The following is a 20,246-nucleotide window of genomic DNA, read 5'->3' on the forward strand; positions in this document are numbered from 1 at the left end:
ACCTTAAATGATAATTAATTAAGCCCAGCAAGAGTTGGCGCACCAACTTTTAATCTGTTTTTTAAATTAGCTCCAACTAACTCTCCCTCATTAATCAATGCAACATAATAAATGTAAAAGTGTGAACTCTGTTTTCCTTTCATGCAAATTGGTTGACACTGACACTGTGTTGTTAGTTCAAACCAAAAAAAAAAAAAAAAATGAGTGTGAGTTATGACTGACAGAGGAAGTGTTAATAGGTGAAGTTCCAGCACGCTGCCACAGTGGCTGCGTTCATCCATGCTTAACAAACAGCGAGGGTTTATAATGAGCGTACAGGGTCGGGAGTGAAAGCACAAGGCAGATATGCAGGAGATACAGCAGCTGACTGCTCAACAGTGGCAAACAAGATCATTGTCACTAAGCCGACCAGACGAGGTGATGCCGGTATTTACAGGTCTAGGGCTTTTATAGCAGCCAGCGTTTATCAGAGTGCTTTATTAAGTCATTAAAGACATAAAAGTAGAGGAACAACATGGTGCTACCAGCTAGACATGCCTATAGATAAGAAACCAGAAAGCTGCAGAGATGAAGTGAAGAAATGCAGTGGACAAAACTGGAAGGAAGCAAATATGATAGATCAAATTCAAAGTTGCTGTTGGTATTTGTCCCTCTGCCCCCAATCTTCCCTACAGTAAAATTAAATGTTGTTCAAAATGTGGATCAGTAAATAATCATCAACCTTCACAAGAACACAAAAGGATTATACAAAAGATGGCGGTGCTCACCTTGAATGACCTCACCTCATTGCTGTCATAGTGTTCAGTGACATCCAACCCTCATCCTCTGAGGATTAAAAAGACACTGCATGCCCCCTGACTCATCATATACCAACACCTGCCGCTTTTTGATCCTCCGTCACGTGTGTTTTTGTGTTCACTACAAATTGACAGGGCTGAGCAGGGAAATTAAGATGTGAGGGTGGCTGGAGAGGCCTGTTTCTTCTAATATTTCACCTAACCTCAACAAGACAGGACACCAGATGCAAGAAACCTCCGAGGTTGGCCCGTGGAGGGATGTGCACTATATTATTACTAACTATCACAGACACATGAGACATTTTCCTGCTTATTAAACACTTAATCAGCCCAGTGGAGTGTTTTTTTTCCCCCTGACCACCTAAGGGAAAATTCAACCCCAATTTGTCATGTAAAATATTTTGGATCTTCTTCCTCCGTGTGGTTTCTGAATCAGTTCAAATCACGTTGGTAATAAAACTTGGTCCATTTTTCCATGCGCTTGGCTTGACCTTGAGATATCAAAGCAGTGGATTTTTATTTATTTTTTTTTTCCCCAGAACGTCACTCTGTGGTTTTGTGTCAAAGTGAGATTGGAGAGGCTGGGGAAGGATTAAAGCTTTATTTGAATCGTTGTTTAATTTGCCACTGTGGGCTAAGCACAGGATAAAGGCCAGCAGCCTTCAGGTTTGAGATGGGCATCTCCCTGTGGTCAGCTTTTTATAGGTGTATTTATATTAGTAATCGCAGATTTATTCTAAAACAAGCTCCCCCAGTTGGAGCTTTAGACAACTGACACACACATTACAAGATACTTGCTGGAATGAAGGCAGAACTTTACATTGGATTAGTGAAGAACTTGTGTTTGCCAGATTTTTAAATGAAACTGTATCAAATGTAAGTACTCAATCTAAGTACTAAAGCTCAGTATTGTTTAAAAATTACAATACCAGCATCCTTAAAATGGTAATAGAGAACTTTATTTGATACCATTCTCTGCTTTAATTACAGGCGTTCTCAAACAATTTAGTGGCGTCTTGGCTCGCTCTACTTCACCAAACCAAAGGCTGTATGTGCTGTAGCTGCTGCAGTGGGTGGCCAATCACAGGTCCCATTAAATGAAAGAAAACCATATAAATTGTATTTTTTCCCTAGATTTGGGAGCAAAAAGAATCAAATGCAGTTATTAAGTTTCAGTAGCACTTGCTGGGTTATTTCGGTCGATACCTTAAAGGTCTAGCATCTGCCAATGAAGTTAAGGCACTGGAGTTCCCAAGTTGTTTGTTAAATTACCATCAAAATACAGTTTTTCCAAACCCACACGCCACCCTCTTGGTATTTTAATTAATTATTTTTCGCAGTATATTTAGTGATGAATTGAAATCTCAAATGGCCTGGCCACCTATCACATCCTGTCAAATATCGCTGTTTTGTCAGTGGACCTTCACGTCTCCATATTACATGCTAGGTATCTTCTTGCGTCTGTTGTTGACATTCCGGGACGTGGTGTCAATTTATGCTTCTTACATGCATTATGTTTTTTCCTTTTCACAGGACATGTACAGTTTCTGCTCGTCAGATACATACAGTCGTTTTCAAAATATCGTTACAACGTAGATAAAACATCTCCTATTTGTGTTTATTTCCTTTTGCAACCAAAGCACAGGGTTAGGTTTAGGCAGTAAAAGCAAAAAAAACATCATCATAGTTCGGCTCAACATTTATACATTTATTTTTCAATGCAGTGAACACCACAAATACAATTTAATTAAGCTTCACTGATATCTCAAATATCTCAAAACATAGACAATTAAAACCATAACTAGGTCCACAGCCACACTCCATCTGACTTGTTTGGGTGAACCAACCCTTTAAAATACATTTCAGCAGTTTGGCCAATGCTTGGCGCCGTGCTTGTATTTATGATGATAGAGCTGCTGAAGGGTCTGTAACTTCTAACTTGTGTGGTCCTGAAATTCCTATAGGAGAATGCAGGAGCTTATTTATTGTTGCCACATGTGGTAATTTTTTTCTCGTCTTAATAAATGTGGTGATTCACAAACAGAAGCAGTTGTGTCATGTCGGGTTTAAATACCGTGGAATGGTCTGGAAAAGCAGACGCCCGGCTCTCAGCTGCTGCAGTGCTGCTGCTCGGAAGCCAACAGCAGAAGTCTGTAGATGCACTTGGCAGCTCCCAGATGTGAACGTGTGTGAATACGAAGCAGTGCTCTGCCTGCTCAGCAAACCTCCCTTGAATAAATAAAAGTGTGTGTGTGTGAGTGCTGCAGGGGTCTTTTCGCAGTTGCTTGGAATAAGTCTTTTCTCTCTTCGTGAGGGTGCCACAAAAAATAAATCATGCATATTAGGCTTTCTTAGAAGACAACATCATTTCCATTCAGAACATATCAGTTTGGGTTTTGGCCCATGCACACTCTTAGATCACTTGTTGGCTTTCTGCACTCTGAAGATGCCCGGGATAAGAGTGACTTAATTATTCCTGTAGGCCAATAGCTTTCAAGGCCCAGCACCCCTGGCAATAACCTCCTTACTAATTATGCAAATAGACCAAGACAAAATGAAAAGAGAGAAAAAAAAAACTCCTCAGCATGTCTTTCATCCTGGGTTATTCTCACCTCTTGCTATCTTCATTTTCATCTAGAAAGTCTGTTCAGCCCCCTTCTTTCCTCCTGGCCATTTCATGCCCCCCCTTTGCCCTCAAGTATTCAGTGATTTTGCACAAAAAGCGTCTGATAATAGACTCTCGCAGAGAATCTCAAATGAAATGCCACCTATTGTTTCACTGCAGCTCAGTCAGAAATTATTACAGCCACTGGGAAAGATAATGTGTGTTTTTTGGTTTGATTCTCAGGTGATGGGTGTGCGCTCCGTCCACATGGCAGTGCTTTTGTTGCCGGCGGATGGCTGCCCTCGGGTGCTGGCACTAAAACAAAGAGGCTTTTTTTTCCCCTCCTTTTACCAGGCTAGTGAGTTGACAGATTCATTGGCTTTCTACTCAGTAGCTGCCAGTTGATTGTACTGCAGTGATTCAAACTGTGACATTGATGGGATTCTCAGTGTCGCGCATTGGACTGCTTAGGGAAATGGGATTAAGTGGTTCTGTGAATGCACGTGTGTGTGGACGCTTTTGTGTGTGTGAAGTGTATGTGTGTGCGTGTGGTCTGAGAGAGAGAGAGAGAGAAGTGGCCATGCTGTGTTAGAGGACTCACCCGGACTCCCAAATTCTCAGCGAATAACAAACACACGCAGCAGGAGGGGGCTGAAGGAGCACACACACACATAGATGAAGAGAAGCCACTGTAACAGTTCAGTTAGTGCACGAAAGGTCTGACCATGTTAAGGGCATGCACTCACACACTTTGGCAGATGCAGTCCAGCACACTTAATATGTGTGTGTGATAAATGCTCATTTACAAACACACAGATGCATTCTTAGATCTACCTGATGCACATTAGGGCTGGCAATATATTAATATTATGTTGATATAGTGACATGAGGCTAGATACAATCTTAGATTTTGGATATCCTAATATCATAAATGTTGTTATTTTTGGTTTTAAAGGCTGCATAACAGTAATGTGATGTAATTTTCTGAACTCAAAAATATTCTTGTGTAAATATGTTGTGCAAGCACCAATAGTCAAATCTCCAATATAATCACAATATCGATATCAAGGCATTTGGTCAAAAATGTAGTGATAATTGGTTTCCAATATCAGTTACTTTTTAAAAATAGAACTTTTCTCATTTTCCATTGGAGGCACCAACAGTGTCCCTACATGTTATCCTTTGACCCCCCACTGTTTCTCCCAATGAACAGTGGTACTTACTTAAGAATTTACTTTCTGAAGAACTTTAACAAACTGCTTAGACTCTCGACTTTTCAGCTTTTGTTGTCACTTTCAAGAAGAATGTCCATCAGTAAAAACTACCCAGGTACAGCCCATGGCAGAATTTACACCAGAAACCGTAAGAATACTGTCTAAATATGGTCTCCCTACCTTAACTTCTCCGTTTGTTCTACAGTGCAGTTTATCCTGAAAAACTTTCTGTCCAAAGGGTCAGATGATCCAACACCACATGGTCTCACACACTTCCGCAAAAAGTCTCAGAACCATTTAAGTAGCCTTCATTGGAAACCCCGAAAGGGTGGATACTTTCAAAAAATAATTGGCCGGTGATTGTATGAACGATTCGTATATCGTCTATCACCACCTATCACAGGCAAACTTGAGCCAATTAGTCCGAGTCAACAGCTGGTTGGGGGAACAGCGAAGACATCTTTTCCATCAAAAAATACCTCAGTGTCGTTCTTTACTCTTCTTTCAGTGGAGAAATACTCTCTCTCTGCCCTGATGCTGCCCCTTGACAGAGATTTGTCAGTTGGAGACCCCTCTAAAACCACTACAGTAGCTTCCAGTCAGGCAGTCGTTGTGTTTTTATTTAGTTATTTTTTTTTGCTAGTCAGTGTAGTCAGTGTGCTGTGCAGTGTAGTTCTGGGGATGTTTTGGTCCCCGGATTTTGCTGCGTAAGCTAACTCGTTAGAGTAAGCACTCTTGATTTTCACGCTACTCTCAGGTACGGTCAGCTGCAGGCGTGATACAGCGGCACAGAGGAGGAGAAACTTTCCATCTTAAGGCTCCGAAATAGCATCACAATCTCTCTTCTGCTTGGAAGTGGTGAATTCACTGCTCACAGTCACTTAATGTGACAGTGACTGGCTTTTGTTTGATATCTAGTGGTGGCAAAAAACGTTGTTGCACATTTACGAAAAGTTGAATATTAGTATTAGATGGCCAAATCTGATTTGAATTCTGAGTGTCTTTGTCACACACACCTAAAACACACCTGTAGCTGCCAGTAGCTCCTCACAAGAAACAGCATGTATACATGTATTTACCTCTTACTTACTATTCAAATGTTAATAATCTCTCTATAGTCTTACTTACTTGAAAGGTGACAAGATGGATTATTATGTAATCTTGCAATTCCTTCGTGATCTTGTGACATTGTAAGGATCCAGCTGTCGGGCGCTGCAACTAACAATCATCAGTTGATTTGTTTTAGGTAGACCGTGCTGAAATAGGTGTGTGTATTAGAATGTTAAATTAATTACATAATCTATGTTTATGTGTACCACAATACAAACATAAATGTGTAAACATACCCTGACACAACAATCAGTGTATCAGGATGCAAGTAACTGATGGATTGAAGCAAACCAAACCAACTGAAATTAACATGTTTTGGAGTTTTTGGAGTGCATTTCTAGTGTACTAGATATCAATGAGATTATTTTGCCATTTTAACAACTGCAAGTTACGTGTTGTCTTCTCAAATTTGAAAAAAAGAACACTCAGAGTTAAACAGTACAAACTGTTAGAAAGTACAAACTGCATTAGTGGGTTAATGTGAATAGAAGCACACTTTGTAACTTCTTATTATTCAAAGAAAAAGACAAAGAGCAGTGACAGATGACTTTTTAAACCACCTTCACAGACACTAACACTTTCACCATCCTGTCCCCCCTTTCTTCCTCCTTTCAGCTCCATTTACATCAGGTCATTCACCCACGCTGGCTGGAAGCAGCAGCACCCAGTCGCACATTGATCCCCTCGGTGCGCGGTTATGAGAAACAAACAGCAGGCCTGGCTCAGACCTCCAGGTCTCCGTCTTTAAAGCCTAACGCTTTCTAAAGACAAACAAACTTCTCCCAGAGCTCAGTGCACAAGGCTTTTATGATGCATTGAAGCTGCCCTTCTTTTGATGCAGCGGAGCCCCCCCGCTCCCAATTTCAAAATACAGATTAAAGACAGAGTCATGCGCTGCATATCAATGGGAGGTTTTAAGCCTTGCTTTTCAGAGGCAGAGAAAGGGGACTGTTTTATTTTTTCGCCTCAGCGCAGGGAAGTTTTTATCTTTATTTGTGAGGGCACAGCTTGAATTAATCATAGTGTTTTGACATAGGAACACCATTGTGCCTGCTGCCAAACTCTACTTGGTATAAGCTGATTAGCCAGGAGCAGTTTCATTCTGCTTTTAAACTTCAAAATATGTTTTGTGGTTTAAAAAGTTGCCCTGTATTTTTTTTATTTTTTTTATTTTATTTTATTTTATTTTTTTTGCTTAATTTTGTAAACTCGTTTTCCTGTAGTTGGAGCATTAAACAGTTCCAGCAGTCTCATGCTTAATACAGCAGTTGGCTGTCACGAATATATTCATTCCTGAGGGTGTTGTGCAAAGAGCTGGGTAACTGACCAGCTTTTTCTAAGATTTTACAAGTGTTTTATTTTGTGTAGATGATTTTTTTTTTTTTTTTTTTTTTTTTGTTATCCTCCAAGGAGCTGGAAAAAAAAAAAGAATCATTTTGTCAGACCAGAGTCTTATTTTTCCCATATATTTATTCTTTCAGTCAATTCCTGTTGCACTTAAAGGTGAAATATTCATCACATGTCCTCTAATCACATTTACGTAGTTCTCACTCAGCATCGAAACAGACTGCTGTGTTAGTGTGACACTCATAATTTATGCATATGCTGATTCACGTCATGCGTCATCTGACAGTGATGGTGGTCGTTGTGCAGATTCTCAGCAGCTGTGCAGTGATTCATCATTGATATCCATATTTATTGTATACATTATACTGAGCAATGAGAAGAAGCAGAGCATGAAAATGTTCCTCTTAGATACTGTTGAAATGTTAACCTTTCTGTAACTGTGGTTTTGTTGTGTGCACATGACAAAAGGCACGACATTGAGCAGAGCAGAGGTCGAATGGATCTGATTCATGTGGGAAGATTGAAGAGCTTAACAGCATATTAAAAGAATCGTTCGACATTTTAGGAAAATATACTATTAGTTTTCTTGCAGAGAGTGCGATGAAAAGTTTGATATCACTCTCATAACTGTGCATTAAACACAGAGCTGGGATTAGGAGGCAATTAGCATATCTTAGCATAAAGACTGGAAGCAGAAACAGCAAAACCTTTTCCTAAATTGAAAAAAAAATACACCTCCCAACATCTTTGCAATTTACACATTAACATGATTTATCTTGTGTGGTTTTATTTGTGCAAAATAAAACAACAGTTTGTGGGTTTTATAGAGTTTTGTGCTTTATGTGTCAGCAAAACAGCAGCCAGAAACATTATCTTGCTGAAGTCTTGCCATCACCATGCCAGGCAACCAGAACATAAAAGGACTGACCATGTTGATTAACTGTTTTTTAAGGAAAAGTTACACAAACTCCCTCTAAAACCACAAATTGAACAATGCAAAGAACCAGGCTAGCTGTTTTCCACTGTCTCCAGTCTTTATAGTAAGCTAAGCTAATTGTTTCCCAGCTCCAGCCCATTATGTACAGACATGGGTGGTCTCTATCCTCTCATCCAACTCTTGCTATATGTAAGTGCATTTTTTGAAAATGTCAAACCACCCCTTTAAGTATAGGATGGACATAAGATGATTTGGTAACACTTTACTTAAAGGTGTCTACATAAGGGTGACATGACACTTGTCGTAAACATCATGTACATGTCATAAACATTTATGACTGCTGTCATTAAGTGTCATCATCGTTTTTTGTAATAACAAATTGACATTGTTTGGGTTGTCTTGATTATAACAACTTGACATCAACACAAAAAGAGGTGCATTTCTTGTTGATGTCAAGTTGTTATGACAGAGACATCCTCTGGTAATGTCATCCTCGTTAATGTCAAGTTGTCATAATAAAGACATCCCAAACAAATTTAATGTCAACTTGACATGACAAAGACATCACTTTGATGAATGTCAAGTTGTCATAATCAAGACAACCCAAACAGTGTCAACTTGTCATTACAAAACCCGAAGGACACTTAATGACAGCAGTCATAGACGTTTATGACATGTACATAATGTTCATGACAGGTTCATGACCATGTCATGTCATAGTTATGTAGATACCTTCAAGTAAAGTGTTACCGATGATTTTAATCAAGCAAACACATGACAAAGCTTATTTTGCATTAGTTTAAGGCAGACGTTTTCGTCGCCGGTCATTTTGACCGTCAGGGTCATAAAAATCCGGTCATAATCTGTTTTTACCGGTCATTTTAATTTTCGTTTTTAAATGATAATAAAGATATTCAAAGACATTTAGTTTTCATTCGTTCGTGTTTAGTAAATCCAACAAGCAAGTTATAAAGTGTGCATTAATAAGGACATGAATGAAAAGATGAACAGTCACATCCACACACCGCAGTGCTTCAGTTTGACATCTGGTCTAATTTTCACGCGAGCGCTTCTGCCAATTTTCAAAATAAAATAACAACAGCACAAACTGAGGAATGTGAGGAGAAAATACCGTGTTTATAATTCAAAATAACACAACAGTGCATAACCGAACACATTTTTCAATACCATAATCACTTCATTACAATTTTAATTTTATGTCACTGAGCCTACAGACATAACTACATGAATAAAGTGGTCAGAACAATATGCCCTATTCATTCAGTGTTTATCCAACACGCTCAATACATGAACATGCAATGATAAATTGTCATTAACTTATTACGTTATGAAAAACGATTCAAATATGGCCTTACCCATGTTTAAAATGACCTGTTGAAGTGAAAAAACGAGTACTGACGGGAACAGACGAGTGGAGTCGATGTTTAACCAGCGTGGAGAGCGCAGGAGAAATGCGCTGCCTGTGTGGACAGTCAAGCGCCTGCGAGTATACTCGCAGGACTTCTGCGGCACTACCGCATCTGGTGTGTCCAGGCTGTTATGTTAACAACGCTATATGAAGCAGATGAATGACTTTTTCTCTGCAGTGTGAAAACGGCAGCCACTTAAAACACTGACTGTGCACTCCGCCGCCAAGTGGGCAGGGGTGGTAATTGCAACCGGTCAAAATGACTGACGGCCTTCAGATTTTCCAGTCATTGTGTTAAAAAATCGGTCAATGACCGAGAATATCCGGTTAACGCGACCCCTGGTTTAAGGTATTTGTAGACAGACTCATTGTGTTTTGGTCTATTGAATCTACAGTGTATTGATCTTTTCTAGTATGACAGATTTCTCACTGTTGATGATGTTGCATCAGACAGAACTAGACTTGAGAAAGACACACCTTGACTCTCAAGGAGAACTTGACATTAATCATTTATTATTTATACATATCGATTCGGTCAATCATAAGTCATGTGAACATGGCAGCTTACAGAGTAGGAAGAACGGGAAAACTCTTTGAATATTAAACTTCGTAGAGACAGCTGACAGTCTATGATGAATGAAAAGAGTAGTGGAATAAATAAAAATGATCTTGTCTCCTCCAGGAAACTACCAGCTCTCACCCACCGTCAACATGCCGCAGGACGACACTGTGATCATAGAGGACGACCGGCCGCCCCTCCTCCCGTCTCACCTCTCTGACCAGTCATCGTCCAGCTCCCACGATGATGTGGGCTTCTCCGCTGACATGACACCGCCGTGGGCCAAAGAGCTGCCCCCTCAGAACGAGAGGTGGGCAAAGCTTAGATTTTTCCTACCTCAGAGTCTTTCTTCAACACAGTGTAGACTCTTAAGCTAAAGAGTTTCTCTATAGAGTTAGCATTTTAAGGTCAATTTGTCATCACTGTTTGAACAGTAGCACCACATTTGACTCACTTTGCTTTGGTCTTAAACTGTGGACAAGCCTAGAACTACCTGCGTAGCAAATACTTTCATTTTATTTCACCTTCTAAAAGCTTGTTATTTGAACAAGGTCAGTGTGTCTCTTTTGTTGTTGGTTGGACTATATTTGTGCAAGTGTGTTCTTTTCTTGATTGCCCTCTGATTGTAAGCAGAGCTCACTGGGGCAGCTTTTTTCTGCACTGGCCTCTCAGCCTGATGTGAAGGACCCCTGTTCTGACACGATGCTGCTGGGGGCCTGTTGTGTTTTTAAACTTAGAGCTGCAACTGATCATTATAAGATCATCCAATAAATTACGTTTTATTCTTACCCTTTTTATTAAAGTGATAGTCTAGTCCCTAAGATGACCATAGCATGAATCTTTCTATACAGTGACTTCCAAAGACATCCCTCGGTTTCTCATTGTGTCTCATTTGTTTCTTCTTTCTTCACTTTCCTCCCCGATTACTCTTTTCATATCTTATTTTGCTCCTCTTTTGTTTAACTCTCTCCCTATGCGTTATCTCTCGGCCTTATCTGTCCCACACTGCCTCGTCTTTTCTCTCATACAATTTTTTGTTGAGCTTTTTCCTCTGTGTCGGTCTCACTTTCATCTTTTTCTTTCACTGCCTCTCATTATTTCTCTGCCACCCATTTACTTTCTTCTGTTTAAAGCTCTGTCTTTCTCTTTTCTTACATTCTCTGAGCATTCTGTCTTTCTCTTAAATTTTTTCCTCCCATGCTGTCTTTCTGTTTGTAACTCACTCTCTCATTGCCCCAATCCTTCCTTTTCTAATTATTCCACTTTTTTATCTCTTCTAATTCTTTCCTAGATTCCTGTCCATCTCTTGTTCACCCTCTGTTTCCTTCTGTGAACCCTATGAGTTCAAAACAAGAGAGCTTCTTTGAACTTTTATGAACCTTTTTCACTTAGTCGCCTCATTCAGCCCTGTCTTTGTGCCATGTCGGTGGCTCTTCTTTTTCCTTTGTGCAACACATTCTCACTCCCAACTCGTCAAATACCGACACTTAATCAGTGGCTCCGCACATCCAACTGTGACACTCTAGGTACCCCTCCAGTGTCAGTTTTGAATGCTCAGGGAGGTTGAGTCAGTTTATTCTCATTACATGCATTGTGTCTTTTTCAGATAAACTCCCATTCTCGCAGTTTCCACTCATTAAATGTATTCAGTCTCTTTTTAGAATAAACTTAGAATGCAGGTATAAACTTTGTTTTTAGGTTTACTTCCTAAGGTGTAGGCAACAACAGAATGTGGTAAGGTTTGGAAAAAAGCATCACAGTTTGGCTTAAAAATAAGTACGGTGTTACTATCTTTATGTAACGTTACATGAAATACATCACTAGCGTAGAATGTTATACATACGACCACATTAGTTAATTGGAGTGTCAAAAAATGCCACCATCTGTTGCATCTGTGCATTGGTATTTGACGCTGAGGGCCACTGACCAAGCTCAGGTATTGATGAGATGGGACTACGTTGCCTCCTTCTGTACTTCCTCCTATTTATTTTCATTTTAAGTCTCCATATTTTATAAAGAAAATGCTAAAAGTTTTAGTTACTATACTAATCATCTGTTCTTGTACTTCCATGTAGGGCTATGAAAGTTTCCCCTGTACTGGAGAAATAAAGTCAGTCTTGTCTTTCTGTCAAACCCTTATCCCAGCTCTGTGAATCCAGATGAAAATAATCCAGACGGCGCTTTCCAAAGGGAAGGCTTCGGACGCCAGAGCATGTCGGAGAAACGCACCAAGCAGTTTGGAGATGCCGCTCAGCTCGAGATCATCAAGACACGCAAGTCCAAGAGCATGGACCTAGGTACAATTTTCAAAATGTCCATGTGCCTTCCATAATGTGGGATGTTCATTAGATTCCAGGTGGATATGACTTGCTGTCCAAGAGCAGGGATGGAGGGGGAATGTGAAAACCTTCACTTGCTTTCAGTCACACAATATGAACATATTCATATCGTCAGTCGGAGACTAAGATATTATATCCTTAAAGTCATTTTTGTCCTTCCTTAGCCTGCTCGTTTCCCTCACATGTCAATTCTGCAATTTTTAAGATGTGCTACGGTTAAGGTACAGTGCTTCTCTTCAGCCATACACTGTTGGTGCTCAGAACATGATATGGACCATAACTACTCACTTGGGGTAAACCCAGGATCACAAAACAGAATTGCTGTTTTTATCCCCCCTACAGATTTAGAAAATGAGATTTGATGTGTAATCTCCTTTTGGAAAATTAAGCATTCAAGGCTTGTGTACACATTTCTGTAGAGTCATTTGATAAACTAAGAAAAGTCAGATTTCCTGTTAACTTTTGCGCATATCCCTGCACGTCCCCATGTTTCAAACATGTTCCTTATATTTTAAATGTATTCCACCCCCTTGCCTCTGTATGGAAACAGACTCTGCATCTCTTGCCAAAGTCAAGAACTTCACTGTGTTGATTCACCTTGAAATGGCTTCGAACAGTCGCTGATTGCTTTGGCTGCAACAGTCTCTCTGCTCGCACTCTCTATAATCATATCTAATCTTCCCGACCAGATTGCCGCTCTGTGCCGTGTTGATATCACAACAAGTCTGATTGCTATCCTCAAACCCTCTTTTCATTTCCCAACTCCCCCCACTCCTCCCCCACCTCCTTGTCTCGCATGGCGTCCGATCCTAATTGAGATGAAGCAGTTTGTGATGTTTGCAGCGCTACCTGGATGTTGCATGTGGAATGTCATGAGCACTAACTGAACCCCAAATGTTTGTATCCCTCTCCTCTTTCCTTCCCCTTCCTTTAACAGTAGCCGACGAGATTAACCTCACCCCTCGTCCTGAGACCAACACAGGTAAGGAACGGTGCATTAAAAGGTAGAACGGAATACTTCCATCGCCACCATCACAATCATTTTTATTCTCAAGGTGCATATCCAAAGCCTGAGACTGAGGGGTATAAGCAATATTTGACTTTTTATGTTGAACTAAAAGCCCTAGGAGATAGGATTCATTCAGAGTGTTGCTGTTTTATGATGTAATACCACATGATATATTATTATCCATTCACACGGAGTACATAAAAGCTGGTATTGAAATAATGGAGCCTGTGTCCAGAACACGCAAAAGAGGGAAGAGATGAAATTATCTGCACTTGAATGGCTCTCATAGCAAATTCTGTAAAATATACATTTTCACAGTTTATGCAATCAGTGCAACACAAGTCATGTCGAACGTACCGCTCTGCTGCTCTGACAAATACTGTTTTCATTCACAATTTTTCTGTGATCATTTCGACTTTGCTGTTCTTTTAAGCAGCTATCAATAAATTGCAATGCTTGACAACAGCAGAAGTTTAAAATAAAAAGCATACTAGGGAAGGGGAAGATTATGCATGCCTTATGAGCTGCTGAAAGGTTTTTTTAATTTGAAATACATTTGCAGGAAGTGTCGAGTTAAATTGACAGTAACTTAACAGTGATTAAAAAGAACAGCGAAGTAGCAAAACTAGCATTAATGAGTGCAATAAAATGGTTGTTAATATTATTAAGAGAAAATCTGCAGCAGAGTAAAGTGTGTATAGTAGTAATATGTCATACTGATAGAATTACATCCTGCCTACTAACCCTAAACCTAGAAATACTTGATGTAGAATTAAACATTGTGCTTGCCAAGACAACTGGAAAACATAGAGAAAGTTGAGTTTGTGTGAATAACAAACAGCTTTGAAAGCAAATGAATGTAGTAACAATACTTTTTATCAAAATGTTAATGAGCGTGCCTGCAAATTTGGGGAAATTAGAAATAAAAAGCAAAATTTTAACTGTACTCTGTAACTGTACTGGGGGTCTGATTATGGACCATTCTGACCTCCTGCTGGATCAGCAAACTTTCTGTTGCTGCCGTCTCTCGAGCTGCTCTCCTCTTTGCAAGTGGTCAGTTCAATGTCTGCACATTTAGCATGTGTTAACACAACAGCAGCAGCTGTTAAACTCAACTTTACTGTTTAATCCATTAATTACCTCTAGGTAACTGTAGCCTTTTGATGCTAACAGTTAGCCTTGACACTGTCGAGTGCAGCATATTTGACGGCGTTGGCAGTTCAGCCTGCCGAGATGCCAACCAAACGTTTGAAAGTATGGCTATGCTTCAGGCCAGTCCATTCACATTATGGTTATCCAATGAAGTACTCTTTTGGTATTGTTATTACTTTAAGGGTACTGGTGTTGGCACAGGTACTTGGTCAAAAAAACTTAAACCCCTCTGTCCCAGCTTCTTCATATTATCTCTGATCTTTCTTTGCAGCCCATTTTTTCTTCATTTAAGATATAAACAGACTAGTGTTTATTTTTTGATGATACATTATAAACCTTCAGGGAACACTTGTAGCTGCTGAGGTGATCCAGAGTAGGGATAGACCGATATGGATTTTTTAGGGCCGATGCGGATACCGATTTTTTTCCATCACCCTTAGCCGATGACCGATTATGGACTGATGATTTTCTTGAGCCAATATTTGGGGCCGATACTGCTTTTGCTCCCTCAATTTACATCAAAAAAATGACACAATGATAACAAATATTACAGGTCTCAAGTTTAAAATAAGAAACATTTATTGAACAGTAGAAAATACTTAAACAAGATGGAAAGTTGAGGTAGAACAGGTAGAATATTATTATTATTATACATTCAAATAAAAAAAAGAGTTCAGTGCTCTTAAATCTTCCAGTAATGTCTTATAAAATAAACAAATATTTAAGCTGAAGCACAAATAAAACAACAGCTACTGTACACAGTAGGATTCGCTGCATGTGCACTGCAGGGTCTTCCGGCAACGCAGAGCTGCCCGTGGATGCCTGTCTGTAAATCATGCCAGGGAAAAATAAATCTGCGAACCCGCGCGCGTATCGGCCGATGCCGATACAAGTAAAAAACTCAAATATCGGCCCAATATATCAGCCGGCCGATGTATCGGTCTATCCTTAATCCAGAGTAAGAAAATATGTTTGTGCCGAGAACTATAAATGAACTGCAACCTGTCTCTGTGGCTTTGTAGAACGAATCGATTCATAATGGGTACAGGACGTGACACAAATTGTACAGGAACAACAATGACAGACTTTATATTGCACATATTGATTTACAAATACAAATTCAGTGGATAACTTGCTGTTGTGATTCAGACGGTTTATCCACCGCTCTGCTCTTTATGCATTTGTGTAGTGGTCCCTGTGTTTGGTGTTTTGCTCTTGACAAGACAAATTTGTCAGACTGCAGAGTGAAGACTCGCACTCCTCGCCACAGTTTGAGGTCGCTGCTGAACATGGTTGTGAAAGCAGTCGGGTGACTACAGATTTGATTTTCTCCCTTTTGCCTCAGATGCGGCTGTAGCACTAATTGTTTTGCATGTGAGTGTGTTGGGAGTGTACACGTGTGTGCGAGGAGAGGGACAGCAGAAAAAGCACTCTGTCCTTGGTTAAGGCAGCGACCTGACAGCGAGTCATCCGTCATTGTCAAGTCTTGTGTATTTTCACTGTCGCCTCGACTGAATAGAAGGCCTGCCTCTGATATCAGCGACTTGGACAAAAGAACGGACCTGGCTGAAGGAAGACGTGTAGAGAGGAAGAAAAAGAGAGATGAGAGGTTTAGAATGTGAGATGGAAGCTGTCTTGGTAACTTGCAGATATGGCTGTGAACTCTTACTACATAATAGTGTGAGAATGGAGGCACAGAGAAAGTGGCAAGAGGATAGAAAGAGGTTTGGTAGAAAAGCAAAAATGGATACTTTGTTAACTATTGTAATACTTTCACTGAAACCTTTTAACAGTGTGTGGGCAGAAAGAAGATGGAGAGATTGTTTCCAACTTTCTGTCATGTTACGATATCATGAGTCGGCAAGGATTAGGTGTATCTGCCAAATGGTGGCAACAGATGAGTCAGCTGTATGATTGCATAATGTGACAACAAGTAGGAAAAGTTAACAAGTCAAAATCGATCAAGTCCCCATACCTAAATGACAAAATATGTAGTTTGTCAGAGCCATGTTAAATTAACCTTATGTCAGTAACAGCAATGATTCTTTGATCTGCTATGTCTAAGGTTAAGGCCTGGTTAAGTTTAGGCAACCCAGTCTGTTCAGTTAAGGGTATTGGAAGATCACAGTCATGGTTAAACGAAATAGTGACACTTAGTAGGAGACAAAATTCCATGTCGGTCACACTTTGCATGCATCATAATGTCATGCGGCCTTCACTTTGGCTTTTAGGAGTGGACAGTCAAAATTTGCACAATCACAAAAAATGGTGAGTTTGGAAAATCGACCAGTTTGATAATGGTTAAAAGTCTGGCCCTATTCAAACGATCTAAAGCGCGTGGTCTGAAGTGGATCGCACAAGTGCATTAAGAATGTGTCCAACTTCATTTTTGCTAGTTTAACGCTGCATAGTTTGGGTACAGTGTAAGATGCACAGGGCAAAGGGGTTGTGTTTAGTTCCTTAATTAATCATAGGTGTGTTGTGGGTGTAACATGAACTCCAACAATCAGAGTGTCACCTCCCATTCCCTTTAAAAGCCAGGTGTGCCTGCACCTGTTACATGATATTTACATAGTGGATTTGGCAAATTGGAGAAACTGTGGTTTGTTACAATTTAGAGAACATAATTAATATTTCTCCTCATTAAGGATGTATTATTTCACCCACCTGTTACCCATTTGTGCATCCCTTTTTTGTGTAAGCAGGATGTACAGACATTGTACGTAGACGCATCTGAATATCTGAATAATGCTCCCTTTAATTAGCAGGAAAATAGGAAATACTGCACCATTCTGACCTTAAACCAGGCTTTTGGTCAATGATGCAGTGGCTTTCAGCTGCCTCAAAATATCAATACACCACACCTCATTTAAAGAACTACACTCACGGGCACATAGAGGAGTCAAAGTACATTTGCTACTTACACAATGTGGGCGCTGGCTTTTAAAATGACAGCTGGGTGACTTACAATTTGGATTTGTTGGCCGAGTTTTCAGTTAAGTCATTTCAGCACCACTGGTGGTGGCTGTTAGGTGCTAACTGACTGACTGAACAGTTATACAGACCAGTAGTGGCCCATATTATCTCAATTTCAAAACTTTCTTTCCATCTGACGCTTAATAAGAAGCTAGTTTTATCACTGCTGTGGCATTTTTAACTTGTCTCCAATCAAGCCCATGAAAAAATGTGCACATGATGTGAGAGCACTTGTTTCTGTTGATAATCAAGTTTCCTTCACTGCCAATCATTGAATGATCTTTAGTTAAGTTCCATTGTGTTGTCTGAATCAAACTGATCTGATTATTACATTGAAATTCTTAAATCACACACAAACTCATCACACTGGCAGATATTTAGGGTACAGATACTGATCTATAATTGTTTTTCGGGTTTATATTTAATGTGAATATTATGAGAAAAGAAGGTATGTTTGTAGTTTGGAGTTTAGTACCCATTCAGTTTCCCCTAATGTTTTGGCCTAATAGATTTCACCCTGTTTATTTATGCGTGCAAGGTTTATTTTCACTTTGTGGGCCCCTGGTGTCACTTTACCAATATTTAAAAAAAAGATCTCTACTCCCCAGTTAGTCTAAATGATCCATGGTCCATTTCCCAAAGCCAAAACACAACCAGCCTGCTGAAACCAAAGACTGTGACAGCTCTGAGAGATGGGATAGAGTAGCCATCGCCTCTCAAGCTGTGATTGGATGAGAGGTTTATTGACACAGGCCGCTGCCACATGTTGGACAAGGACACTTCAACGATGCAAGACAATACAGGACTGTTGGCAATGTCTTTTTTTTTTTTTTTTTTTGATATATCATAAATCCCTGTGAGAAAGTGTCCCGTTGGTGATCCCTGTAAAGTTCACATTATGAGTCCATTTAAATTCATTTGGGGACGTGGGAAATATTTCTTGCAGTTAATTATCCGCTATTCCTGAAAAAAGGATTCAGTGATATCGTTTGTGGATTAGTGTTGCTTAGTAGATGGGGAGTGACCTTTAAAATAGTAGCGATGTAAAACACGATTCTGACTTCCGGTTAGATATCATCATTACACTGATGAATTGACATTTTTAGTAAAATAAAAGATTGTTACCAAAAGAAAAAGTTTGAAAAACTGGATCCAGAATTGGCACAGCCTGGGCCAACATGTTAATTAAGATAAAAGCCAACAACTGCAAATGTGTTAAGATTTGGAGGATACTATATTATTGTGTCAAAATGTTATTTGACTGACAAACAACGTGACTCGTTGTTACATTTTGTGGTAATGTGTCACTCTTGCAGACACAAAACACCCCATTTTGGACAACCAACTTCAGTTACCATCCTTTCTCGTCACATAGTGAACTGTATAGAGATGATAGAGGCAGTGAAATCAAATGATAGGTGATTCCCTCCATGCAGACTGAATCAATAGCCCTGCTGTTGCCAGTTCCAGGTGTGTCTGGTGTCGACACCAATCTGACCCCTCTGTGTTCCAGCTGCAGCACGACTGCTCTGTATTTGTTATTGTAAGCCTGTCACTGCTTAACTTGGTAGGATCGTGTTTATCTGCAGATGAGTAGGGGTATCACTCTGTCCAAACACACTGACACAGATTACTCTGAACTGACTGACTGGTTGCCAGATTTGAAAATAATCCATTTAGTTGTCTTTTTACATTTCTGTCAGACACTGTATGTGAGCTGTGGTGTTTTACGTCAAAAAAGAAATGGCAAAAATGTACACATGCTTACTTTTTATCATGTGATACGAGACTGGATATCGTAAAAGTGTTGTCTTCTCCTGGCTTTAAAGGCTGCATTACACTAAGTGTTGTCATTTTCTGAATTAACCAGGCTATTCCAGCCGTATATTTGCTTTTACCTTCTCACCAATAGTCAGCCCCACATACTGGATCAAATATACTGTGATATTTGATTTTCCCCACACAAGCCAGCCCTATTAAAGTAGTTCATTCCAAATGTCCTAACTACATTCTCTGTGGCCACGTGGGCCCGACACAAAACCGTGTTTCACCAGAACCTCATCACCAGGTTATTTGAAAGTCTTTCAAAAAGAAAACAAGTTTTTCATGTTTGTGACTAAATGCCATTTGTCAGATCTCCAACACAGTATACATGATCCTTTTTTTTTTTCTTTTTTTTTTTTGTAAGGCCGCCACTGAAGTGTGACTGTAGTGAATGGCGCCGGGCAAAGCCTTTAAATAAAGTGGGTGTGCAGCATGAAAAGCCTATCAGCCCGGCTCTCAGTGAGACGTTAAGGGAACAGGACAGGCTGATGAGAATGAATGGGAGGCCGCCAACCCACTCGGTTGTTCACTCTGCATGTATTCAATTTTCCATTTCTATTTTTTCTTCTCCGTCTTTCTTCTTTTTTTCGGTCAGTCTCACTGTAAACAAGAAGCTTGGCAATCTTTTTTAGCTTGCTTCCAGACTATTTGGGATTATTCTACAACCCTGGCAGGTCATTTGAATAAATTTCAATATATTTCACCCTAATTGATTTTAAGAGCATTTTACTTTGTCTCAAGAAAGCCAAGTACGTTATGCTTAGAGTAATAATTTAAATCACAAAAAAGCAGGCAATACAGTAAACATGATGTGACTGAGTCCCTTTGCCCTCACTGAAGACACTAATCTATGAAAATGGGTCACAAATATATAATTTATCGGCACTGTAGCAAAAGTTTGACTTTTCCTGTCTCCTCCTTCCTTCTTCAACTCTCGTTTTGCTTCAC

The 20,246-nt window shown here is 39.8% G+C and overlaps 1 protein-coding gene across 4 annotated transcripts in view; it reads left to right on the forward strand.

Annotated features, from left to right (window-relative positions):
* The window catches only part of LOC125901705 (partitioning defective 3 homolog), a 288,080-nt gene that overhangs the window by 179,575 nt on the left and 88,259 nt on the right, over positions 1–20,246 (forward strand). For 2 of the 4 annotated variants that reach the window (XM_049597558.1, XM_049597559.1), the window contains 3 exons: positions 10,122–10,308; positions 12,144–12,295; positions 13,275–13,319. In XM_049597558.1, the coding sequence (XP_049453515.1) occupies positions 10,122–10,308; positions 12,144–12,295; positions 13,275–13,319 (384 nt within the window). The remainder of the gene's footprint in view (positions 1–10,121; positions 10,309–12,143; positions 12,296–13,274; positions 13,320–20,246) is intronic. The other 2 variants (XM_049597562.1, XM_049597560.1) reach the window with 1 other exon arrangement.

This window comes from Epinephelus fuscoguttatus, linkage group LG15 (genome assembly GCF_011397635.1).
Source record: "Epinephelus fuscoguttatus linkage group LG15, E.fuscoguttatus.final_Chr_v1".
Taxonomy (NCBI): domain Eukaryota; kingdom Metazoa; phylum Chordata; class Actinopteri; order Perciformes; family Serranidae; genus Epinephelus; species Epinephelus fuscoguttatus.